Genomic DNA, 27,052 nt, shown 5'->3' on the forward strand with positions numbered 1-27,052 from the left:
TAATGTGTATCTGTTTCTTGAAGATTCAGTTGTTTTGGCTGCTTACTGGAGTTGCAGTGTGTCTGCAAGGTCAAGTATTAACTGCTGATTAGGGACTTTTGCACTGAGCCAGAACCTGACATGAAAACTGAAACATCTGCTTGTCTGAATATTTTTTTGGTCTTTATGAAACAGTCTTAATTAAGAGTTGTCTTCCTCCCAGTCTCAAATCTCCTTTCCTCATTTGATCTGCAGTTAAAAGTTCATCAGTTTGTGATATCCTACTCATTGCTATGACAACAGTCTGCCAAACAGACTTTAATATGAGGAATTGGAGAGGTTAAGAAGCTGCTTTGCAAGCAAGGAAGTGTTCTCGTTCAGCTCCATCTTATTAAATAATAATATCCCACTTAATGCTCGAAATTGTAGTCACTATGGTAATTTGAAGGCGGTGGCTAACTGTCTCCCTTCTGCCTGCTGTTTTGGTACTCTAAAGAGCAGGTGTGGTAGGGTGTGAAGTCTCAGCCCAGCCTTGTGAAGGCATGCCTGTGCCAGGGAGGTGCAGTGTTTCCCTGGTCAGTGCGCTGTTGGCGGTGGAGCAGGGCCCTTCAGCTGTTCCTCGTGCACAATGGGGCTGGGCTGGTTGCTGTGTCTGGACACTGCCTGTAGATAATGGGAGCCAACTAAGGGGGAATAAAATAGCTTTATTTTGAGAGCCGTCTTTATATCAAGCTGCCATTTGTGGTTTTAAGAAGACTGGATTGTGCCTGAAATGGATTATAACATATCCATGTTGGCTTGATGGGGAATGTCAAACTGAGGGTGTTTTCACGCTTGTCTGAAGCAAGTGCAAGTCCATACTGCTGCCAGGAAGAGGCTCTCACCTTCGCTGGTTTTCTGCTTCAGACCTGTTGCCAAATTGTGCTGCTCCTGGGCTGCGTGGTCAGCAAGATAATCTTCTTTAAAGATCCTGTTATACTGTTCAGGTTGTTTGGCTCTGTTCCTATCAGCAGACTGATCTTGCTGTGTTGCTTCATCCCTCAAGAGTGTTTCAGATGCTTGTGTGCCTGCCTTTTTCCTTAAATTACCCTTTCATCATGAAAAACACGCATGGCTTAAACAGCTGTGACACAGGTGCTGTAAAATACGTGTTAAGAGAGGAAGAAAAGACACAATCCTCTTCTGGCTATCAGAAGTGTAGGCTATAGTTCAGCAAGTGCTTTGCAAACAAACCGAAAACTCTGTTTTAATGTGCATGTACTGCCATCATGTCCAAAACATGGATTACGATATTTTGAGAAGTTTTGTTGACATTAGAGAAAATAGCAGTGAAATGTATGTCAGAATTTCTTGGTACCAGAATCTGTGTAAACATTTTGTTAATTCAGAAACGATGAACAAATTGAAACCCAAAGGAGTTATGATTTCTTAACATATCTTATATCACGATGGGCTAATTCCAGACAATCATATTTGAAACTATTAGCTTGTCTTTCAGAGTGGTTATTGCTGTCTGTCATGTTTTCTGTTCAGGGTTTTTTTTTGTTGCTCTTTGTGCTAGGTTGAAATCAAGCTAAGCTGACCAATACTTACACCCCCCCCCCCTACAGAACAACCCAAAGGTCATTATTAGTGTATATAAATTTAACTTAGTTTTTGGACGTTGACAGTTCAGTTAGCAAAGCTTATGAAGCAGATTTAAACATGAAGAGCAAAAGTAATTTTACTGCAAACTCAACTGAATACTGTCCATAATATGTCTAAAATATCAGTGGTCAGCCATGACCAGGTAAGTCAGCGATAAGAGTGGCACTTGGTGTTCAGAGCGTATCCACATCTACTTAGTATTTTGCTTTCCATAGAACAAGTTTGGAGCTTGAATAACCTCTGTTTTGACTGTATCTGGCTTTTAGGGTGTCTGATGCAGTGCTCTGAAGGTCTGTGTGTTCTGGAGCTTAGAAAACAAAAAAGTTAGATTACTTTAAGAGATTGGAAGACAGATTGGCTTTGGTGAATATATTCATAAAGCTGGAAAAACACTGTGTTCCAGTTCAGCTCATACTACAGTCAGTTCCTGGTAAAGCCAGGCCTTTTCTTGTTAAATATGTTAAATATTCATGGAAATATACTTTCTTCTCAGACATTATTGAATGCTTTAACTAGCACATAAAGAAATTCAATGCCAGGGTTCAATTTTGGCCAACAAAAATGTATTTCTAAAGTGAAGAAGAGATTTAGATGGTAATGGGGTGAATTGTCTTTTTGATTCTACACGAGGGTCCTGAGCATCATGAATCGATGTTTAAACTGAAGCATATCATTGCAACTTTAATTGTTGAGTACCCATTACTTGCGAATGCTAGTGAGCAGTTGGGTATTGAACACATCCTCATCCATGCTGTCACAGTAGTTTGCTCAGTTTTCATCTAAGCATTATTGTCCATTCAAGTCTGTACTAGCCAGCTTGCACCAAAGCTACTGCCTGGACAAGCTGCTGAGGCACATTTTTACATCGGGGCTGCTTGCTTTGCTGCTTGTTTGCACATCTCCTGCACGGATGCACCACTTGCAGGCTGTCCTTAGTTCCCTAAATTTGCAGTTTTACTTCCCAGTGTCATGGGGACAGAAACAAGGCAGCTGACTGTGACCATTCTGGCCAGTTGAGAGATCTCTTTCCAGTTATTGTAGCTACTATAAAACATTCTTATCAATTAGCCTTGTGTTAGATGTTGTACAAACACAGGGGGAATAATAAATTTCTTGTTTCAAGGTAATTTTAATGCTAGAGGATGAATGAGAATGAAAGCTGACTACCACAAATGGGATAGCAATGATGTGTGGGGGGGATTTGGGTTTTCTTTTGGGTTTCTTTTTTGCGATACAACAAAGTTATGTTTAAAGCAGGGTAATAGGTAGTTTTGTAAATCATTCTGTGAGTCTGAGGGAGAAGAAAACAAAAATACTGGCTATAGAGGCTAGATTTAAAGGCAAGAATCATAATTTCTCTCATTTATGAGAAGTGAGAAGTACAGTGGGCTTTGGCCTCAACCTCTGTATATGTGCAGGAAAGCAGTTTGATGGTAGGGAACAGAAGAACTGCCTGGTTTGTGAATGTGATTTTTGTGTTAGCATTCTGAGTGGGTATGACAGTGGTTAAATTCCAGGCATCAAAACAAGGCAGCAGGTATTGCAGAAATGTAAGGAGTTGTACAGCTGGAGCTGAAATTCCCGCAGAGTAGCAGATAGAAAAGTCTAAAATAACTGGAAAAAGCTGTGAGATTTATATGTTGTCTGGAAGTAAAGATCTAGGCAGATCCCAATCAGCTGACAAAACCACTTTTTATCCACTGCATTTCCCCCTTTACTGTAAACACTCCGGTAAGTCCAAGAATAGTGTATTAAAGGTGCTTTCTCTGTCCCTGTATAGAGTTCATGGTAACGGCAAGATGAGTTCAAGCTGCTTCATTTATATATTATCTGGGTATTAAATCAGGACCGTGCCTTAACTCATGATTTTGGTGTTCTTTTTTTTTTTTCTTTTCAGATTTTCTATTTTGTACATACATTGTTTTGTATATACTGTATATGATGACTTCGGTGGGCAGTGAACGTACCCGGGGCACTCGGGACAAAACGCAAATTTCAACCACACAGCCAACACAACCACAGAAACAAGTAGTACAGGTATGTGATACTATACAATCTTTGAGTTGAAAGTGTGCGTGTAATGATATGCATTTCTACCCTAAGTCAGTAAGTACAGAGAAAAGACAGAAGGAAAAATCATTGTCTATTTTGGAAGAGTATGTTTGGTATCTCGCTTTAATTGCTTAGTAATCCAGCACAGCATTAAGTTGTTCCTGTATTCTTGTCTCTAAAGGAGCTTTGTGTTCTTCAGCAACATTTCCCATCACTGAGGAATTCTGTGCGTATGCCTGTGTCGGGATTTCTGTTCTGTGACCTCAGTGTCTTCAGATCTCAGCTCTTCCATATGCCAGCATCCTGATGCTAGAAGATTTCTGGTCGATAGAGGAATTTGGGTGGGTGGGAAAAGCTTCCTTAGATGCATGCTGTGTTCTACAGCATGATTCAGCATATCTGCAAATCACAAAATCATAAACTTCTTGTGCACTGTCCTCACAAAGTGAAATGAAGATGGTTGTCCACTAGTGGATTTAAATTCTTTTGGGTATCTGAGAGATTGAAATTAAGATCTTACCCAATTGTCTTGATTCTCAGCAGCAGAGTAGTTAAGTTGTGTGCTTGTGTGCGTTACAGAGAGTGCAGAATGTCTCTGCTCCTGGCAACTCATTATTCTCTTGTCTCAAAAATTGGACTCAATTCAAGAATTGCCTCAGTTCTGGATTGGTGGGCTCTCTGCCAGCAGAGAAGTTCTCCCCTGGGAAGGTGCATCTTTTATTGTTTTCTGGACTGATCTTTAACATGGAGGGGCTGCTGTTCTGTTTTGTATGGTATTACTTATGTGAGCTTAAGCCCTCATCTCCTTGCATTGCAGTGCTTTGCATAGTGATGATTCATGCTAATGTGTAGATTTAGAAAGTGGCTTTCAACAGATAAAGTTGAATTTGGTTTTGTTTTATAACAAATAAGGCTGCAGGAGTATAGCAAGCAGGTTGACAGAAGTGGTGTTTTCCCCTTTTTTGACATTTGCAAGACAATCGTGGAGTACTCTGCCCAGTTTTGGGTTCCCTGACACAAGAGAGACGTTGGCAGACGGGAGCAAGTCCAATGAAGAGCTGCTAAGATGGCTGAAAGACTGGAGCACAGGATGAGTGAGATGTGGCTGAGGGAACTGGATTTGTTCAGCCCTAAGAAAACAAGGCAAGATTGTGTCTTCTATTCACATACCTCATGAAAGAGTACAGAAAAAGTGAAGCCAGACTCTTCTCAGAGAGACAATGGCACAGGCTGGAACACTGGAAATTCCAGCTGTTAAAAGGATCATGGATTAGAGAGGGGGGATCTCTTGTCTGGCCCCAAACAGCTTCTCTGAGGGAACATGTTTTCAGTGGGAGGTTGCACTATCACTGGAGGACCTTCCCAACCTATGTGTTTAATTGATTTTAAGGATTAGGTCTTACTGACCTTCTGCATTTTGTCCACTTATTCTACTTCTTGCATAATAGATACCAGTTTGGTCAATTCAGTGGAAAAGATCATTATTTAATATACAGCAGTTATGTTTTAGTGCCCCATATTTTTTATTGTTTAGATATCAGGTGGACTTTCCTGCTTAGTCAGGCTTTGCAGATCAACAGAAATGTGTGGGATTTGGTGGTTTAATCACCACTGATTCATTTTTTTCTGAATGTAGAATAGTGTTGCTTTCCCAAATGGAGATTTCACTGTCATAATACCACGTTGATCATCATTTAAGTTATTTGGGAAACTGCACCGTAGTTTTTCTGCATTGCTTCTGGGTAATAAAAATACTATTTTATTACAAGATCTAAGCTTATTACTGTCACTTAATTTTGTGTTTTGCACACTTCTGTTTTCTGGTAGTTCGAAGTTGTCAGTTACAAATTTCCCTCACTGTCTTAGGACGCAAAGGTAATGTATCTTGTAAGGTTGAGTAAAGTTTTAGGTGTCTTAAGATGCTACTATTTTCTTAGTTGCAATTAAAACTTAATTATACTCTTTTATAGGATAATACAATATTACTTGTAACAATGGTGCCTTAAAAATAAAGAACCGCAAGTTGCTGGGGAAAAAAACCAAAATATTTTGTGACAATGATTTGGCGTTTGTGTAGTAAACATCTTGTGGGGTTTTTGTTGTTTTCTTTTTTCTCTGAATCTTCAGTTCCGTCTGGGTGTAATCCATTGGTATAAAAATTAGCAATATTGTACCTGCTTGTGCTTCTAAGCTCTCTGCTTACACAGGAAAACTGAAGATATTGTCACACTTATTTTTTTCTTCAAACATGGACTTGAAAAAAATGTTGGTTTACAGAAAAAATTAATCTTAAAGGCTTCCTGTTTCTGGTCAAATATGCTGTCATCTCTCTATAGAAATTACATTGTCTGAATGTTTTTACTCTGAATATCTTTAAAGAAATTATCTTTACTAGCTTAAAGTTTGCAATGGCCCTGAGGAGGCTGAAGTCAGAGCAAGAAGATGGATCAACAAGGCTTAATTCCTGAAATCAGCAGACCTTTTGTTTTTGCTCTCTGCTGAGGTCTAGACAGACACCAAGAGTGACCTCTTTCACAGACAGTACTGCACTGACTGGGGGGCTTTTGTGGAGGGTGTTACCAGGGTTGACACAGGGAATCCAGAGCACGCTCTCCTCTGTGTTACTGACTGACGTATGAAGTTGTCAGCATGACACTTCGAAAATGTGAAGTAGCGCAGAGTACTTAACTCTGTTAAAAACGCTAATTGTCTTGGAACGTTGCCTCTGAGCACAGCAAATGTTGCTTCCCTCAAGGAACTGTGACAGCTGCAGTAACTTCTCAGAAAACAAGCAGCTGGCGGTGTACGGTGGAGTAATTTTTAGCCTCTTCTCAGCATTTACATTTGGCGACCTCCTCTAGAGCTTGTATTTCTGGTAAACTCGAAAAGTGAAGCAGTTTCATGCTGATCAAGTCTGAATTCGTGAAGCACAGAATTTCATGTGGGTATCCTGTGAAGTGAGACTTCAAAAGGTGAGATTCAACCAGCTGCCCAGGATGAATCCTTTCTGTCAAGAATTTCTGTGGATGAGATGGTCCCTTTCTCAATGGAAGTCTTCCGCACCACATCAACTCGCATTTCGGGTCCTGGCTCTCTTCAGTATTCACATTCTCTAGCACGAGATGGAAACCTCTTCTGTTTGAGCAGAAATCAAATTAGGTCCAGGATCATGTAGCATAGAGTTATCTTTGGTATTTTCATGGGAGTGCAGTTCCAAGTAGACTGCAAATGCCACATGGGAAGTTTGCCTGTGTGATGTGACATTAGTGTTCTTGAGTTGCTTTCTCTCTGGGGCAGCCATAGACTATTTGGATTTATGCCACTTTACTGCATCCATTCATTTTAGCCTTTCAGCTTGTGGAGAAGTTGCCAGCATAGATTTGTGGTTCAGAAATGTTACAGAAGCACCTAATATTTCTTCAATAGCAAGATCCTTTAGCAGTTTTCAGAGACCAGTATTCACTTATAAAGAAAATAAGTGCAGCTGTTCATGGGCAAAATTTTGAGGCATGACTCAGTCTCTTTTTAAGTGCTTATAAAACTGTGGGGTCAGGTGGTTGTTGGGAGAGTTGTGGAAGGTGTTCTGAGCAGGAATCATCAGATAAGTGGTTAATTTAGAAATACCGTTGCCAGTTTGTTATGGTGAAACTCTAACTCTGGAGTGGTAGACAATAAAAAGTAATCATATCAAAGTGTAAGCTTCTGTGGTAAATTCTATTTTATTATATGGTTGTCTTGTCTATGTGGTGACATTTATCTGTGGTTCAAACACATTAGAATGTTGAAATTGCTTCTGTCCCAGCTAACTTTTTAACTATAAAATAGGCGTAGAGGAGATGTTAATCCCTTCCACATAGCACCTCTGTGCTTATTGGGTATGTTCTTCTTGAGAATCTGGAGAAAAAAAATATGGTGACACTAGGAGATACTTTTATTGTTACCTTTTGTGTACTTTATTGGATGTTTGCATTTTTCAGGCAACAGCAGAACAGATTCGCCTTGCTCAGATGATCTACGATAAGAGCGACGCAGATTTTGAAGATAAAGTGAAACAAGTATGTTTCTTATGGTACAGAATTTTTATGCCCTGCAATAAGGTGCTTCAAATCTGCCTTACATTTTAGATCTAGGGCATCTGTTTATGATTTGGATGAAACCTTTTTCAGCAGGGTGTAAGTTTAACTAGGAAAAGGTGGCCTTATTGCACTGTAAAGTCTGTTTACAAGAAATTGTGTGGTAATAAAACTCTGGCTGTATAGTTACACCTGTGTATTTTCCTTTGTAGACAACCCTTTAAGCCAAAATTTATCTGTGCTGATGTCTCTTCCAGACTCTATTGTTCTAGTATGGTCTTGATGCTTGATGACCATCAGAATAAGGAGTGCATTCAGCTTGTCCATGTGTACATGCACATGGGAAAAATGCGTCAGCTGTATAAACTGAATTTGCTAATATCTTGGCTGTTTTTCAGGAAAAGTAAAAATCTTTTAGCTTAAAGGTGAATTAAAGTGTTATTTAAAAAAAAAAAAAAATCTGACCTTCCAGTTCTGTGTATGCATTAAAATGATAGAATTACACTGTGAAAATGAAATCTCACACCATTTCCTCTGCCTTGCTGAGTTTCTTGTGTAGATGCTCAAGCTTCCATTACCCAATTATAGCTGAGACCATTAATTTGAGCTGAACTGAGAATCTGGGTCCCTGTTATGCTGTGGGTGTCGGAGACTTTGTCCTAGGGAACACATCACAACTCAAGATGAACCTAGGAGTACACCCAGGAGAGAACAATTAGAATGAATGCATTATTGCAGCAGGGGAGCAGATTTCTTTATTTCTTTTCCCTTGTAAAACCCTCCTCTGAAGCATTGTTAAGTGTTTCATTGTTAAGTGTTTTTTATTGTTATATTTGTTCTTATCAATAGTGCCTGTAGCTCTGCTGGTGGGAAGGATAAGAATTAAGTTCTGCTGGGAAATCACCAATATTTTACATTGTGCATTTATATTTCTAGCTCATGTAGTTTTTTTTTTCTTTGTGTGAAGTTGCGGGATATGTCCCATGCCTGACTGATTTTTTCCATCCTGCACTCCTCAGGATGTGCACTGCAGGTCCATGGAGCATACTTCAGTAGTAGGTCTCCTTAAGCAGCCATTGCTTGTCTTTTGTGTGGCCTTACGCTGAAATGGATCGAGGGAGCTGATGTGGCTGAAAAATAACCTTTTTCTTAGTCTGGATGTTTTTCCAGATGGATCTGTTCTCTGCCATGGCTTACCTTATGTACGTTCTCAGACAGTGGGATAAAGAGGGGGATGTTTGATGGGGAGGGAGAGAGGACAATACTGTGGAGCTATCCTGGTCTTCTGCATCTTTACCCTCATGTACTGCTGTCTCTGGGCTGACAGCATTTGCTGCAAGCATAAAGGAAAAAAAAAAGGTGCAAAAGAGAATACTTTCTTGATTGCTGTTTAATTTGTGTTTCATCCTGTCTCTTTTCTGAATCCTAAACAGATGTGTAAAATGCAGATAGTTTTATTTTGGATTTTAGTTTGCTCTGACACAGTAGCTATGGACTTTCTTGGAATCTGTGGTCGTACTCTTATTTTCTTACGATGATAGTTTAGATATTTTAACATGTTTGACTTTTACTGCCAGCTTATGGAAGTGACGGGGAAAAACCAGGATGAGTGCATAGTGGCACTACATGATTGTAATGGGGATGTGAACAGAGCAATCAACATACTGCTGGAAGGAAGTTCAGACACGGTAAGGTTTTACTTTCATGTTAAACTGCTCTTTCTGTGTACTGTGCCTTTTTACTTCTAAGAAGAGATTGGGAAAGTCACATTTCGGAAGCTTTTGATTTCCATGCCTCCATTCAAATTCTTTTGAAGGAAATAGAGACTGGGGCAGCTTCTCTACTGCCTTAGAGTAGCATGAACCTTGAAAATGTTGTGGGTGTTCAGCTGGTCTCGTGCAGAGTCCTCTGGCTTTCATTTACATGAAGCAATTTTAACTGCAGCAGAACATGGTGTGCTGTCAGACACGAGCCTGTTTTTTGCTGTGATGTTTGTAGTTACTCTGTAGCACCTCCACAACCCTGAGACTAAGAGTTTGTCACAAAGGGCAATCTTTATAAACCTCAAGGGCAGGCAGATGTTTTAGGATGTGCAGCTTCTGTAGGAGTGCATTGTTATTATTGGAGGAGCTTTCAACATCTGAAAGTTACATTGACAACGCTACTAAGGGCACAAGGGGATACAGCAAGTAGTTGCTCCTTTCACTGTGTTGCTTATTTGCATGACTATTGAAAAACGGAAAAAGAAGACTAAACAACATGTATATAACAACAAATAATGTTGCTTAGAATGTTGCACAGAGCCATTTTTTATCTCAAGAGATATCAGGAAAATGTGTCTTGCTGCGGTTGAAGTTTTTACTGGAGGGACTTCTTACAGTTTATCTGAGGCAGTAAACTAAATTCCATCTCGTCTAAATTGAGAGAGAAACCTGGACTTCCTTTCTTAAGGCTGAACATTCAGTATTTCCTGCGATTTGTCAAGATGTGTACTCTGGCTTATTGTTAATGAGGAAACTTACCTCCCCTACACCCTAAATCTAGGACACATACTGTTCTGACCAAGGGGACTTTCTTTTCTATCCCTTTTTCATTTATAAGAGTTGAGATCATCTAAAACACGGAAGTATGTAATACTGAATAAGCTAGTAAGTTGGGAGTAGAAGAGAGCATCTCACCTTGATTAAATCTGTTGTGGTAATGTGCTGGTTTTTGTTGTCTTGTACTTCTCATATTTGCCATTTTCTAGTTGAAAATAGTTTTCTGGTTGATAGAGAATGTTAAATGCTTTCTTACTTTAGCAAATTGTTATAAGTGATCATGACATGGAAGAAACTTTCTGAACTCATTTACCAATTGGAAGCAACATATCCATATGTTCTGGTCTTTTGAGAAATGTCTCTGAACTCACTGCTCTCTGTAGACAATATGCAACTCAGAAACAAGTACAGAGAGCTTAAAGGACTCAAGGAGGGTGGAGTATTACTTGAAGGGTCCTCATCAGAGCATGAAGAAATTTTTTCTTCTTTATGGAAGTTTGTGGGCCTCCAACTTTCAGGGTTTTTTTAACGCTGTTATACTCCTGGACAATTTAATTGTGGATTTGTTGTAAAGTTGGAAGCAGAGATACTACCAGTTCTGAATGCAAATTCCCAAATATCTTTTTCTAGTTTCACTCTGCTTTGATGCACTAGAAGTTTTGTTGGGTTTTTTTTACTTCATTTGAAAGGACGTGTCTATCCAATTTGAGAAATTAGAAGAACAAGGAATGATAGCTAAAATGTCTATTTATAATTTCTTTGGTACTCTGCCTGTTTTGTCTTTAAGGCTTTATGCCGTGTGACTTTGTGTGTTAGTCTTTATGAATACTTTTCACTTGCAACAGTTGTGACAGTCTGACTTTGGATAGATAGGAGCTTGTGGATGTGAGTAGAGAAGGGCATGTTTCTTTGCCCAAGATGTCTATTCATTTAACTTCCTACAGGCGTAAGATCCATTTTATGCCTGGCCATGTTTTCCTTCCTAAACCTTTGAAGACAGAACAAAGGGGACCTTTCAGATGATTCTTCTTTCCACCTAAAATCACACCGGGAAGCAGGCTTGTTACATATTTTTGAAGGTCAGGCCCACAGCTGTCATTTGAGTTGTCTCGGGCATCTTCAGCTGAAATTGTAATCAGTTAGCTCACTTACAAAAACAGGCAGCTTTGATAGTCTGTGGTGGATTCCCATGCCCAGAGGTAGCCCCATCCTCTATCTTGAAGGACATGCCCAACTTCTCAAGGCTTTCCTCAAAATTACGTTGTAGGAAAGCATGGATCTCATGCTTTCATAGTCATCCTTTTACTGGTCCTTCTCAAGTCAGGCAAAACCTAACTAAGGAGAGGCTCCTTCCTTTTATGCTTTGCAGAATCATCCAGTTTTGGCTATTTCTTAAAATGGTCAGAGATCTTTTGGCGCCATGCCCATCAGTGAAATTGTAGTGCATTCTGAACTATACAGACTTGGTTCTTCAGTTGTCGGTGCAGTTATTTTTCCTCCTGTGAAGTGTCTCTGAAGCTCTAGGAGTGTTTTAGTTAGTGTGTAATGCAGTTACACAGGCTATGGCAGGTGAAGCTATGTGATAGTTACTGGAGGAAACAGTTTTCTGTTGCACAAATAACATGATTTTGCTCAAATGTGTAATTTGGTACTTGTAATCCACGCTGTTCTGTGTTTCACCAAAGCTGACTTATGGCGGTGTAGTCTTTACTGGAGATGAAATTGAAGAGTGATTTCATCCTTCTTTCTCACCTATACTGTGTCAAAAAATGAGTGGGCAACCATTCTCTTAGTACTTGTTCTCTGAAAGGAGGCACTGAAACATTGGGTTTATACTTGTAAATGGCTTTACCTGCTTTCTTTATAGCTTTAGTTTTCTCAGTTCTAGTCAGCTCAGAATAGCTGGTCATTGCTTACCTCGTGAGGGTGTCTGAGTTGCTGTTGTCCGAATTGAGAAGAGACAGAACAGGATAAAAGTACCGATAGCCAGCCTTTTTTGTTTGATGCAGGTGCCTGTCAAATGTCATGGCTTTAGTGCTTCACAATTGACAGAACCTTATTTGCGTATGCAAATTTCCTGCTAAAACACTTTACCTAGACTATAAGCTCCTAGAGATGAGGATGTACATATAAACGTATCTGCTATCCTAATGGTTTGTGAATAATACCTTTCTTTGCTTTGCAACTATGGCTTGACAGACTAACCATGATGTTGCATAATATATAAGTTCTGTGCTATTCTTAGCAAGTGTTTTAGTCATTTTATTTTCAAATCCTACAGATTCTTCTATGGAGGTGAAGCCTGATGTTTGGACCTTGGTCCCTTGTTTAGACATAGTTTTTCCTGAATTTTGCTGTGTGTGTTGAGCTGTAGCTGTTAAGAGTGGGTGGTCTGGCATATCATGGCCCCAGTTTTCCCAAGCTGCTGTTCTGCCATTCTGTCTCATGGTGCTTGAATACTAGTAGGTCTGGATAATTTTTCTTTTTCATTCCCCGCCCTTAGGCCACATACTTATTCTCATCAGTTTCTTGTTCAGTGATGCTTAGAAGCATTTTTTCATTTCCTTGGGAGAAAAACATAGGTCTGTGCATGCTCCCTTCGTAGGTTATGGAGGTAGTTGAGAGGGAAACTGTTGCTTGCTTCACAGATTTTCTGTGTTGCGGTCATATCTAGGCTTCTTTGAACTAGTAGAAGTCCATTATAGCCCAAAATATTTGGGATTCTCACATTCCATAAGACAATTCAACTTCTAAAACTTGTTTTTTTTCTCATCTCTTCCCAAAAATACAGCCTGTGTTTCCAATGATATCAGTGTAGTTTGCAATTTGACATTTTGCAAATTATATCAGTGTAGTTTGCAATTTGACATTATGCAAATACCTTGTTGTTTTCCATGAAATGGAGGGGTGCGAGGTTGAAGTATGCATTGAGAGGTTTCTCTTCCTTTTTGACTTTTGTATCTAATTCTATTCTACCCAAATAGACTTCTTGGGAGACTGTAGGAGGAAAGAAGAAAAGCCTTGGAAAGGAAAGTTCAGAAAACAAAGAGAACAGAGAAAAACGAGGGGACAGAGAAGTGAGTCGTGGACGGGGAAGTTCCAACAGACGGGGAAGAGGAGGCAGCCGTGGCCGAGAGTGTATGTATAGGGGTTTATTTTTAAAGATTTAGACACTTTTCTCAACTGTCAGAGTTGAGAGTGTATACTTAATGGAGTAAAGTCCGACTGAGCTATAGCTCAGTGCTGAAGGGATCATAACTTGGTGACAGGTGTGCTGAATATGTCTTTGTGACTTGGTTTTGTGATGATCTGTGCTTGTTCAGAGACACTCGATTTAATTTAAATTACTGTCCCTTTGTACAAGATCAATTAATCAAAAATTTGCTGCTCTTCATATAAGTTTTAGAATTGAGTCTTTGTAAGACTGCTTGAGAGCAAGTATGTTGCTGCACAGCTGTACACTTATTTTTCTTTAATGACAAAATTATCTGGCTTTGACTCCATCTCCTTTTATGAGTGGTAGAACCTGAAGATGTTCTCATTTTCTCGTAAGGTGGATGAAAAGACTGGGATCATTATTAATCTCTAGTGTGTATTATTCACATGAGCCAACCAAAAGTGAGTTTCTACAACAAAGAAAATTCTTTGTGAGTTGAAACATTTAAAAATTTGCTACAGTTTATATACAAATGCAATAATACATTGTACAAAAGCAAACTGATGTTTCCAAGTTAGGTAGCATCACATCACCAGTGGGTACTACTTTTCCCTAAGTTTTAGCAGTAGTGTCAAAGCTGTATACATTGCCTGTAAGGGCCATAGACAGCACTGATAGATGAGCAGAGAAACCAGAATGGAAAAAAAAAAAAATGTTTAACTTTTCACTTACAAGCAGGAAAAATATTTGCAATATTAACCAACTCTTCTAATTCACTATTGGACTGTATTCAAATATTGTTCCAGTGAAGACATTGTGAATCTTTGTAGAATAGGATAACACCAAGATAGAAAAAATATTAATAAAACTTGCAGCTATGCTTAGAACAAATGAAAATCAAATCCATCAAAATGAAAGTGAGGGGCAACATTTTTTGCCAGAGCCAGATGCTGTTAGTCTCTTTTTGTAAACTGGAATTAAAGATTTTTCAGGCGGTTACAAAACCTTGATGTTCTCTTCCCAGCTTTATGTCCAAGCATTAATGATTTTGTTGCTGTTGCAGTTGTGCAGTGAGAAATCTCAGCAGTGTTTTAAGTGGCCAGTCATTTTTTCTTTTTTTCTTCGAGGAGCCAGCCATCTTTTGGAGTACCTCCTCATGAGTTTTCTACAAAGTAGTAAAGTTGTAGTGCTTTTCTAATGCCTCATCTCCACCCAGTCATCATCCCTCTGATTTAAATACACAGGAGCATACTTTTAAGTTTCCCTGATTGTACAGGGATGTGGTATGGGAGGAGTTGGTGTTCTTGGTTATCCCTTATTATTTCACTGTCGCCACTGATGTGTTGTTGAGGAAGCGTAGTACGAGGCAGCTGTGTTTTCTACCTTGTTAAAGAGGTGAGGCCATAATTAATTTAATAGTGTAGGCTGCAAAACACTTTGGTTCTCCCCCCGCTCCCCCCAGAAACAGAAATGTATCTGCTGATGGACATTTCCCTCTTGTTAGATATTTTGCTTCCTAATTGTCCGGTGCAAAGTAAACATAAGTTTCTTGTAGTTGAGCCCCCAAAGAAGAGGGGTGACTGAGATCTGTTGACCAGCCCACTTTAAAATCTTGCCTTTTCTTTTGGGGTTCACGTTAAGCAGATGGCGGCTATATTGTCTCATGTACAAGTGTCTAAAGCTTCTCTTAAGCTGTCCTCTCTCCACAGTTAGAGCTGAAGAGAATGGAGTGGACAACAATCAAGGAGACAGGCCTTCAGACCGTGGGAAACGTGGCCGTGGGAGAGGTGAGATGGTGACATTGGTTGGGGACTGACACTGATTTCATGTCCTGAAATGGAACTCTCCCATTTATTTCTTTAAACACTTCTTTTTAAGCATTTGTTGGTTATCCTTTGATTCCATAAACACTTCAGCCACCGTTAATTTAGGTACATCCCCCCTCCCTTCCCCCTTGTTGTGACTTGGTCTCAGAACAGCTTAAAAGAATTGACACAAATCACCTTTATGGTAATTTCCTGTGTAGCAGGCTGGTGTGCTCTGGCTATGGAGAGCTGTTTTCCCAGATCAACTCATGCCAGCCTCCCGTGAGTGACAGTGCAATGGGCTCTTCAGGGTGTACCTTGGCAGCAGGAGAGTACAAGATTCCATCTGTAGGACTCTCGAGGAAGGATTTGTTGTGTACTTGTGCTTTTTCTTTGGGGTGGATCCAGTTGTCAGGCTTGCCTTCTGTTTTTGGTACCCAATCAGAGAAAGTACAAGTGACTTAAAAGGCTTTTGGTAAGAGAAGGAATTTGGCATGGAAGAGTTGACGAGAACTGTGGAAAAAGAATACTGCCGAGTCTTAGGTACAATTCCGATCCTATCCTGTAGAAGAGAGAGGAAAGTTTTTGGTAATGGATTTGATGTGGAATCAAGAGATTTGTAGTTGGTTTGGATTTTCACAGGTTGGAGTGGAAAGAGGCTTTTTTTTCCTCAGAGCAGGAGGAATGAAAATGAGTTACCTAGGTACAGTGCAGATTGTGTGGGGAATGGGGTATTAAATGAGTTAAATTGATAAAGTGCACAGCAGAGCTAATGTACTTAATAAGTAGTGTTATGAAAAATTCTGCCTTCAAAGGACTCTCTTCTCTTTGGAATATCTAGTAATGAGGCATTCAAAGACAGGTACATCCAACTTCATTTTCTCCAGATCTGCATCTTGAAGGAATGGAAAGATGCAAAAACATGTAGGTTCCAGAGGTTTGTGAGAATGACTCGGTTGTGCCTGTGAATCAGCAAATACCAAACTGTGCACCCAGAGAAGTAGCTTTGCAGTGAAGGGTGTGGTATAGTTCACAGCTACAGTTTTTGGTATGTTACCACTGTTGATAGATGGAATGTAAGTCTACTGGCGTTTGTTTTATAAAATAATCCTTTATACTCAAATATAAAGGTAGGATTTTTTTTAAATTGTTGGATGAAACTTACAGGTAAATTTCAAATGCAGTCTGTTTTTTGCTTCGTAACCTTATAAACAATACGCTGCTTTTGCTGTCAGCCCTGTAGCTGTCTAGATGAATATCATGTCTCAAGCCAAAGCACTTAATGATCAGATCAAACTGACATATCTGACTGAAAAAATAGGAACAAATTTAACCAATTTCTGTTCACTGGCTTAGTGTACACAGTATTATTGTATCTCTCTACCAAATATTTTAGACTGTACATTCGTGTGAGCAAATTATCTTAATGAAGTGTTTTCAACTGTCCGTGATAGACCTGTTGAACGACTTCAGGATCATTATATTACAAGTTTGTGTATTCTGTGGCAGAAAATACCTAATTTAATTTTATAATGGAAGCCCTTGAAATCTGCGGAGTTATATAAAGCTCTGTAATTCACTTCTCAGAATTTCAGGGATGCATGACCTTCTTTCTTTGGATATTAGTAGAAATAATAAAAACAAGCTTCCTGCCATTTCATTCAGTAGTCTTTCTTTTCTGTTACACAGCAAAGTCAAATGTGGGATAAAGTACTTCAGCTGAAAGTAAATAGATTGCTGGTAGTCACCACAGAACCCTTTTTTAGAAATGTTTAATGAGGAGTGTGTGTGTGTAGGAATCTAGACATTGGATACAAAATTAAGGGTCAGCTAATATTTGAGCAACACATTGTCTTGCTATTTTAAACTACCTTCTCAGGCTGGCGTTATCTTACTGGCTACTTTCTAGGGGAAGATTTGCTGGTTCATCATATTACTGCTTCACTGTAAAATAACCTAATTTTAAGAAATGATGGGCACTGAAAATAGAAGAAATGGGATTGACACTGAGGTGTTAACGTGCTGTTTACTGAGGGTGGAAAGACCCTGATAGTGAGTATTTCAGCCTCCACGCTCTAGGCACTAGCTTCCTTGTTTGGTAAATCTGTTAATAACTGTGAGACATTCCTTGCAACTTTGTAGGGTAGTAGGTATACAGTGTACATACACCACTGGTTGCTGGTATGCAGGAGATCAGGTATTTGAAGTAGATGTGTGTTATTGACAGAAAGAAAAAAAAATGCATCACAGGATGAACACATCCCAGCTGGAGTTGCTCTGCCCTTAATCTTGCTTGCTAAACTGAGGGAGTAAATTTTGGCTTAGAAAGGAGTTAAGGAATTTCTTTTTTCTAGGTGACTTTCCCATGTATCTTTCTTTTCAGAACTCAATTTCTTGAATAAGCTTAATTTAGATATAAAAAAATACTGTAATAGTGGTGGATAGTAGTCGCGTCCAAGTGATTATATGTGCTTGTCAGTATTGCCAGGATTGTGTAACTGTCTGGAATAGAATCTCATGAAGGAATTATGGAGGAAGATTGTTATGTCTTTAGGATTTTCAGCTCTAAAAATGTTTCCTCATTTGTGTTTTAATCAGCTGCAGTGTTATAATCAAATTGACAAACTTTACAGGTTTTTTTTATGCTGCTGTTCTGTACTGTTCTCATATCTTCAATAGTAAGTGTGGGTCTGATTCTCCCATTGTCCTCCACCCCATGTTGAAAAGGATGTGGTAGAGTTAGAAAAGGCTTTTGAATGTACTGGGAAGACTGCATCTATGGGATGTGAGGAACAAGCAGACTAGGACTTCTCTGCCTGCAAGAGTGGGCTGAGTGGGTGTATGGTAGAGATCTGTAAAATTTTTGCAGAAAAGGTTCTGTGGGGAAATCAACTGATCACTCCATGGAAGTATGCTAATGAGGGAATATTAAATGAAATCAGTAAGTTACAGGTTCAAAATGAATTTATAGAGGTGGTTCTTCATATATGTGGTTAACCTAAGGAATTGTTTCTGTAAGATGTGGGTGCTGAAAATTTACACACAGAGACTTGATAATTTAATCCAAAAAAAGAACCACAGCAAGAAAATGAAAAGCCACTGGGGGTTTTGGTGCATGTAAATTATTGTTGGCTAAGGAAGTCTGAGCCACAAACGGTTGAAGACCAGGAAAGTGTCCAGAGAAACTGCACTGTGGTTTCAGTTCTTGTACTCTTCCCTAGGTATCTAATTGACCATAGCTGATAATGGGTTAGTAGGTAGATGAACTTTTGGACTTGATTCAGCATATAAATTGTTACAGGTTCATGTGTAGCAATTCTCCTCGTTTGCAAAGTGAAAATGGATTTGTTGCTTTTACTTCTGTTCCTCTGTTCTCTTCCTCATCATTCTTCCAGAGCAATGTGTGCATGCCATAAATGCAGATGCTGACAGGGAATTTTTTTGTAGCAAAACAGGAATAAAAATGAAAGGGAAAAAATTATGTTTTAATTTTGGGCTTAATCAGCATAACAAGGAGCCTTTCAAACTCTTGTTTTTTTCTGCTGGCTGTATAAGAAAGCAAAGCAGCTTACCCTTTTTGTAAATATCTGACTATAGTCCAGCTTGTATTCTTGATATCTCTTTAAAAATGTTTTTTAGATAAGAAGTATGCTGTCCCTGAAAAAAATGAGCTTCCATAGCCAGAATTGCATGTCTAAATGTTTTCTTGTTTTAAAAGCTTAGCACAGTTGGCACAGGATATATTTTGGATTTCCTTGCCAGAATTAGTAAGGATGTTGGTTTTTCTAAAACATGAATGTAGAGCAGACTTTCTGGAGGTCACAATCTGAAGTCTGTTTAGTTTTGTTGTAGTTGGTTCTGCGTTGGTTAAGAGGTGTGTGTCATGTAATTTATGTTTTTTTTTTTTAATTTAGCTTTAACATAAGTTTTTTATTTTCTTTTAAACGTAACTCTAGAGTTGAAAGTTTTCTGCATGTGCTTCTAAAAATGGTTACTAGAGTACATGCAATATATAAAACTGATCCAATGCTTCTAGCTTTATGATGACTAAGAAGCAAACAGTGTGATTTGAATTATTAAATATAACTTCAGTGTTTGTTTTGGTAGTATGGAATACCTAGAATACAGACTTTCTATACTTAGCCTCCTTATCTCTTCATAAAGCTTAAGCCTCTGTCATCTCAGCGTCTGCTGGGAAGATGGCTGGCTCTGCATTTCCAGAGCAGAGAGCAGGGCTGTTCAGTTATTCGGTTACTGTGCAGTCAGAGATAAGCACAAATCTAGGGTGTTGACAGCCCTTCCAGTCTGCATTTCCTTTTCCTTTCAGCTTTTCTTAGGCCTCTTTCTTAACCTTAAAGTGTCTTCATCTAATTTAAACCTGTCAGTGTGAAAATCTGAGGTTTGAAATAAAGCACCTGTGTTGCACTAGAAGGATTTAGGTCTGCAAGCTCTGCAAACTGGATTTTCTACAGAACAGGCTCTGAAATTAATTGGCTAGTCCCATCTGAGTTGTGGTAATGCATGCTTTTCTATGCATGGACGGTACCAGAGTGAAGACTTGATCGTGTGATTGTGAGTGTTTTGAACTCCCAGTGTGTTATAGTGTAAACAGAAAATCCTGCCACCTGCCTGGGTGTAAGTGTTCACTTCTCTAGAATTCATTCCAGAGAAGAAAAATGTAAATTGAATAAGTGATGGCTAGAGTGAGCCTAATCAGCTGAGGGAGATGTGCTGGAGAGCAGGAGAAAAACCCCTAATAATACACTGTTGAACAGTTACAATGTTAAAGGAAACAAAAACATGTTTTAAATAGTTCATTGTTTTAAATGATGTTGGATAAGGGGTAGTAGTGGGAATGTTGATCAGAATCAACTTTAAACATAGTTTCCCAGTCCTGGTTTCCTGGAACAGAAATGAGTAAGCAACACTGCCTTGATACTTTAGACTGTTGTTTGTACATCCAGGTGTAAAGGAATGTGAAGAAATGTGAGGGTCTATATGAAGCAGGGCAGTAATTTTGTTCTTTGCCTGATGTCTATCATTTGCTTTCATGCTCCATATGCTGATTGATTATAAGAAAGTCTGTTCCTTTAGACTCAACAGAAGATTTAATGAACTACTGCCTAGCCACTTGTTCTCTTTTTGTGGGTAGATAAAACTGTTGATAGAAGAACTGCTGATTGTGAATTACCACAGGAATTTTTTTTTTGTAAACATTAAACGTTGTGATCTAAAACATATATACACATCTTTTTAGAGTAGTGTTAAAGCCATACTTTTTACATTACAAGCATAAACTGGCATTACTACTGAGAGGAATTGGTCCTGTCTGTCTCCTGGTGCATTTGAGGATTGATCTAACTTTAAAACTAACCAAGCCAAAAAAGAAAAAAGGGAGAAGGCAGCATGGTAGCTGGGGAGAACAGGTTTTTTGATGGCTTATCCTGGTGTAAAGGTGACTAGTTTTCAGACATTTAACAAGCAGTGAACTGGTTCAGAGAGCTGATCCAACAGTGAACTAATAATTTTGTTTTCTGATGATGGTTTTGTGCTTGCTCACTGGCATGTTCAAAACTGTTAGTGCAGAAAAGAGAGCAGAGCTTGTGATCACTGAGGAGGAAGATCTCGGTTGCAGTAGTTCTGATTTAAATGGGTTTAAGTTACTCTGGGATTGCATGCTCAGAATTTGGGTCCCTGATCTGAAATACAGTGTGAAGCCTCATTTTCTCACTGACCTTTTAGTCACTGTTAAAAATCATCAAAAGTTTGCAAATACCTGATGGGCATTCATAGTTGCTTCATGACCAACCTTTCTGTGTTAGAAGACTCTGCCTTCTAATTGTTTTAAGGCCATGTTTTAATTTTGGCAGCTGAGAGAAGTAATTTTCTTAGTATGAGAATTTAAGAATATATTAGTGATCTGGTTGTGTTGAAGAGAAAGCAGCCCTTCCCATCGGCATCTTGCATTAATGACTGTGATGTATGAGATTCTGTGTCCAAGTTAGAGTGGTGTTTCAGTGGTGAGTAGTCGCTGTCCCATATTTTGAATTAGTTCTTCATAAGTGTCCTTTCTAGCTTTGAATTTAGTGCTTTCTGTAACCAACCCCACTGATTTGGTACTTCCCTTTTGTCTTCCTCAGAATGCTTTTTGTTGCATTTGTTGGTTAAACTAAATTTAATTTCAGTTTTGACAGAAACCATAGACACAGCTTTATGAACGTAAAGGAATACACTTGAAATTCAAGTTCAGGATTAACTTTCAAATTGTTCTGTGTCCTGGTTTGAGGTAAAACAGAACCAATTTTGTTCAGTAACTTCGCTTCTTAGCTGGGCCTCTTCTAACAACTGAAATTAACTGCATATTGTGCAGACAGTGTTCACTCTCTCAGAGTGATAAGGCCAATGTTTATAGCTGATGCCCAGGCATGGTATGCAGAAAGGACCTTGCTTATATTTATTGCCATAACAGCCAAGGCCAACCAACTTTGTTATTTGCCACGTTGGAGGGTCGGAAGCGGAAAAGCATAGTGGGGTCCCACCTGGAGGGAGGAGCGGACAGGACAGGTGACCCAAAACTGACCAACAGGGTATTCCATCCCATCTGCCTCATGCTCAGTATAAAAGCTGAGGGACCAAAGGGTCACGGGCTCTTCCTTCAATGGCCGACGTCTGAGGAGGACTCTCTCTGCCTGTGATCCCAATCCTGACTCCAGATCCGGAATCCAGTTCCCGTCCGCCACTAAGTCCAGCCTGGGACTGCCCCAGTGCCAGCCGGTGACGTGATTGTCATCTCGGGAGCTTGATACGGTTTTGTATATATTTTTCATTATTTCTTTTTATTTTATTATTAATACTTCATTAAAGTAGTTTAGTTTCTTCTAAACTCTTAAGTCTCTTTTTCCTCCTCTGCCTCTCTCTTTGTAGAGGGGTAGAGGGGAGCATCTGTCAGTCCCGTCTGGGGTCCCTCGGGTCCCCAGTGGTGGATTTGGCCTAAACCACGACATTCTGGTATAAAAACACATCTTGCTGGCTAGTAGCCTAAGACTGTGCATGGATCTTCAGGAACAAGATTTCTTTCTGGCAATTTCTGAAATTGTTAGAGGTCCTTATTGTTGTTTTTATCCAGTAGTTTATTGTACCTGTGCTGTTATGGCTTCTTAGATATGCCTTGCTTGCTAAAACTTCATCTTCTGTTTAATTTGTTAAGATTATTCTTTCAGGCTTTTGTGCTTGGGAGGCTGAGGAGACTTACCCCCTCTTCTAAAATCTGTTTGTACTTTTGTGCTAGCTATTCCAGCTAATCTCTCTGTACCTAATGTCTACCTCACTCAAAAATATTTCTGCTTGACTGTTTCTGTCATTCACAGCTCCCAGTTGAGCTTGTCAAAAAAATGTTGATGTCTTCTGTGTGTCGTTAGTAAATGGTGTTTAATGCTGTATTGATAGCTGTAGGGAGCAAATTTATTACACAGATGACCCCTGCAATGTCCCCAAGTAAACTTGCTAGCTGGTTCTACTCATAAAAAAAAAATTATTTACTGTGCAGAAAGATAATCCAGAGTGCCCTGACTTCGAAGCATCTGAGAGCTGTGACTTTGTTATGCCATGGATCAAGTTACCAGATTGGGGATTTTCGGTGGGTGAAGGAGAGAAGAGCAATAGAATAGGTGGGCTGAGCAAGGAGGTTCAGAGGCCACGTTACTATTGGTTGAGTACAGCAGTGTCTGGGGCAGTGTTATTTATGGCAGAGCAAAGAGCACAGCTTCACACATGGGCTCAGTGAAGAGGGACAGCGACTGTCGGGTTGCAGCTGTTGTTACCTCTTTCCTAACCTCTGTCTGTCCTCTCCAACTGATTGTGGAAAGAGAGCAAAGAGGGGAAAATGTAGAGATAGCAGGCCTGGCCTGGTGTCGGACCTCAGTTTTTCTGTGTTCTTGTCTCACCAAAATACTGTGTGTTGCTGGATGGGAAACCTTCCTCTGCAGGTTTTCATGGTTCCTGTGTAGCTAGCAGTTGTCATCTTGTATGGGATATTGGTAAACTCTTTCATCAAAATGTGGGTAAAGATACCCTGCTATTTTGATACTTCGAAGAAGTCCTTGAACATATAGGTAGTCGATATTATAGAGATCCAGAAATATCTTTTAAAACTTGGATATTGAACTAGGGCAAGGGTAAGAATGAATGTTGAGGGGAGAGAAAGGAAAGTCATTAAAACAAGAACTTCCTAAACTGGTTTTGCCATGTTCTGGAGCTACTGTTCTTATTCAGTTTAGGTGGTCCCTTGAAAACAAGGGGTGATTTTAATCTAAATTTGAACAGTCTGTCATGGGTAATTCTGATGCTTGGACAACCAGTCTATTGGTGGCTTAGCATTGTCACTTTTGTGCTCTGGTAAACTCGTAGTTGCTTGGTGACTTATAATTACCATGTAGCTTTGTTCTCAGTCTGCAGCTTTTAACCTCCTCCTGTTCTTGTAATACGAAATAATATTCTTAGTCTTCTGTTGAATTGCAAGTCCTACTGAAACATGTAATCTTAAATGAACAATGGCTTACTTGTGTGGGTTAGGCCAACAAATTCTCCTGTGAGGAAATTCATGAAGTAAATAAATGATACTTAACTTCAACTATGGTAGTTTTCTTCTTCAACACTAGTATTTTCTAATGTGACAGACTAGCGATTGGTGGCTCCTCTGCTGTTGCTGTTAAATGGTGTTTTCTCTCCTAGGGTTTGGACGTGGCAGAGGGAGAGGAGCGGGGAGGTTTTCAGCCCAAGGCATGGGGTAAGAAACATGCAGAGCACAGATTTTGGCAAGGATCAAATTCAGTGGCAATATTAATTGACAATATTAATATTGCTACTGTATGTATTAATATTGCTGTATGTCTGATAAACCAATAAGGATGCAAAAAATCAAAGATCTGTTAGATGTATAATGGAATATTTTTGTCTTAACCAGTGTTTCTAACTAGACACACCTATACAAATCTAGTGTAAGTTCACTCAATGTTAATATCTCAGACTTGGAGAACTCGTTTATACCTATCAGAAACAGCCACATAGTGCCTGGGAGGCTGAAAGTTCTGTGTGGTGCATATGGTCCTAGGTCAATTTTAAAATAGATTTCTTTCGGTGTAATGTAGAACATGCAAGTTCTATATAAAATGAGAAAGTCTAGTGATTGTAATTTTTCTCCTGGTTTTGAGGTTTCATGCTTTAGCTGTTTGGTCCATACATCGACCCTAAAACAGAATCACAAGAAGTTACTTAGCAGCTCTAAAGCTTGTTCTCTGTTTCGTTGGAATAACTTGCTTCAGAGAAGTGTAGCCTCCACTACTTTCACTCAGTGTTTGCCTTTAATGACATTTCATGCAATATCAGTGATGTCATGATGAACACAGGCTTATTGTACTTCTCTAATAATCTTTCTAGTTCATAATTCTAGATGATAAGCTGAAAAGAGGTTTTTCTTCAATAATGCTTTTTCACCTTTTAGCAGCAACTGTGTGTTTTGGCATTGGTGTCAGGAGCACATTCTGAAGTAATCTTATTGATGTTCTGACTCCTGTCCTGCGCAGGTCTGGTGCTCTGAAAGGATATGATACTGGTTTCTCATCAGTCAGCCACCTGCTGAGAAACTACCAGCTGAGAGGGGCTTATTATTGTGCATATAAACTAATGCTTTATAAAACTGGGAGGAGTAGGTATGATATTAACCACTTTTTCAGGAATTGTTGTTTTGATTCAGTTTCTCTACAGTAGTCTTTTTTTTTTTTTCCAGTCTTCTCGCTTTTTTCTCCTCTTCTTTTATCCCTTTTTTTAATCTGTGTCTGCTCATAGGGGAAAAGTTTCTTTTGAAACCAAAACTATCAGGATAAATTATGTGGAAATCAAGATGTTAAATCTAATACAATTTCAGCTAAAAATTATGACGCTTGTGTTCATTGAATGACCCATGTGTTCTCTTCCATTTCTTAACTTTTAAAACTCTAGGACATTTAACCCTGCAGACTATACGGAGTCTTCTGTCACTGATGGCTTTGGGACAAAATCAGAGATTTGGGAGACTGGTCAGAATGATGCAGATGATGGAACTGGTAAGATGCTTCAAGAAGTGGAAGGATTGGAATGAAGATCTGTAGCAAATTGCAGTTAAAATAACTGTTCTGTTAGCATTCAGTTAACCACTGAAAATGTGAGTACATCTCACATGACACAGACACTCATTTTTATAGCCTAACTGCTACTAAAGTGCAGAGCGCATACTGTAGCCTGAGTGACTCTCTGATTAGAATGAAGGGAAGGCAATTTGCAATTTTTCTTTTAGTTTTAGTACTAAAAATCTCTTGAGAGACACAGGGATTTGAAGAGTTATTGGAAGAACCTCACATATGAAGAACTGTTTAGATATCTTAAATACTGCTTAAGAGCTCACCTACTGTAGTTAAAGACTGTAAGTCCTACTGAAAGTGGTTGATCCATAGACATTGGGCAATAGAAAGTGAGTATCTAAGCAGAAGAAGAAAAAGAAAAGAAAAATTATTTTCAAATATGAATCCACTCAGTGGCACTGGGATGGCTTTGGAAGACCCACCTGTACAATGCAGGAATGTAAGGATGCGATTCTCTCGGGTGGAGGAGAGTCCCATGATGTGCCAGCTTTGAAGAGAAGAATTATTAACTAAAGCACGAGTAGAAACTTGAATGGAAGCCAAAAGAGTAGTCTGCCTGTCTGAAGATAGAGGCAGCTGTGTGTCTGTATGAAGTTTCAAGTGTGAAGTGTGCACTGCTGGCTAAAGGCAAGAGACAGACATAGTTTGTAAAGGAACCACTTAATAGTGGTCTCATGGGGATTCCAAAATGAAGAATGTGGCCTGCTTGTCTGTGATTGGGAGAACAGGATACCTTGCTGCTTCCCGTGTTCTGTGACAGGAGGTGAAGACAAAGGAAACCCAGTATCAGGATGGAGAAGTTAATGTATGTTATTGTCCACACTTGGGAACGACTGAGTGATAGATTATTTTTTTTTAACCCTAGAAAAGAGTAACTCTCCTCATCTACTCGTTGCTGAAGCCTATTCAGATGATTTTTTTTTCTCGAGCCCTGTGTCAAGTGTGAAAGCAAAAGACTGATTCTGGAGGCCGGGGTCTGCTCCACTGAATTATGCTGTGAGCTGCTTGAGATGCAGCTTTCCAAACTTCATACCAGCCATCTTCCACTTAACTAGGGAAGATAGTAACACACACAGAGTTTAGAAGGACTTATTAGATAGCTGTCTTGTCACTCTGAGTGCTTTCTAGTCCAGTGTGGGAGAGTGGCACTAAGTATATTAATGGTTATTGAAAGGGAGCTCTTTTGCCAAATATAGCAACTTTCCAAGGAATTACTTTTGAAATGACTTGGTGCTATAGTGGAAAGAAAAATGCATGTTACTTTCTCTCATGTTAGTTTTTCAAATAAATTTATCTGATATCACTCCGATCTTCAAAAAAGGCAAGAAGGAGGACCCAGGGAACTACTGACCGGTTAGTCTCACCTCTGTCCCTGGGAAGATAATGGAGTGTCTCATTCTGGATGTCATCTCCAAACATGTTGAGGAACAGGAAGTTATTGGAAGTGGTCAACATGGATTTACCAAGGGTAAATCATGCTTGACCAATCTGATAGCTTTCTATGATGTTATAACTGGTTGGCTGGATGAGGGGAGTTGTAGATGTCATCTACCTTGACTTTAGCAAGGCTTTTGACACTGTCTCCCATAACATCCTCAATAGAAAGCTGAGGAAGTATGGGCTA

General features: G+C 39.3%; 1 protein-coding gene across 1 annotated transcript in view; it reads left to right on the forward strand.

Annotated features, from left to right (window-relative positions):
- Positions 1-27,052, forward strand: part of UBAP2 (ubiquitin associated protein 2) — a 187,333-nt gene that overhangs the window by 21,662 nt on the left and 138,619 nt on the right. Inside the window, exons 2-8 of the mRNA XM_082497959.1 lie at positions 3,524-3,663; positions 7,656-7,733; positions 9,329-9,439; positions 13,276-13,429; positions 15,158-15,235; positions 23,984-24,038; positions 25,250-25,353. Of these exons, the coding sequence (XP_082354085.1) occupies positions 3,565-3,663; positions 7,656-7,733; positions 9,329-9,439; positions 13,276-13,429; positions 15,158-15,235; positions 23,984-24,038; positions 25,250-25,353 (679 nt within the window). The 5' untranslated portion in view covers positions 3,524-3,564. The remainder of the gene's footprint in view (positions 1-3,523; positions 3,664-7,655; positions 7,734-9,328; positions 9,440-13,275; positions 13,430-15,157; positions 15,236-23,983; positions 24,039-25,249; positions 25,354-27,052) is intronic.

This window comes from Vanellus vanellus, assembly GCF_965231255.1.
Source record: "Vanellus vanellus genome assembly, chromosome: Z".
NCBI classification, from domain to species: domain Eukaryota; kingdom Metazoa; phylum Chordata; class Aves; order Charadriiformes; family Charadriidae; genus Vanellus; species Vanellus vanellus.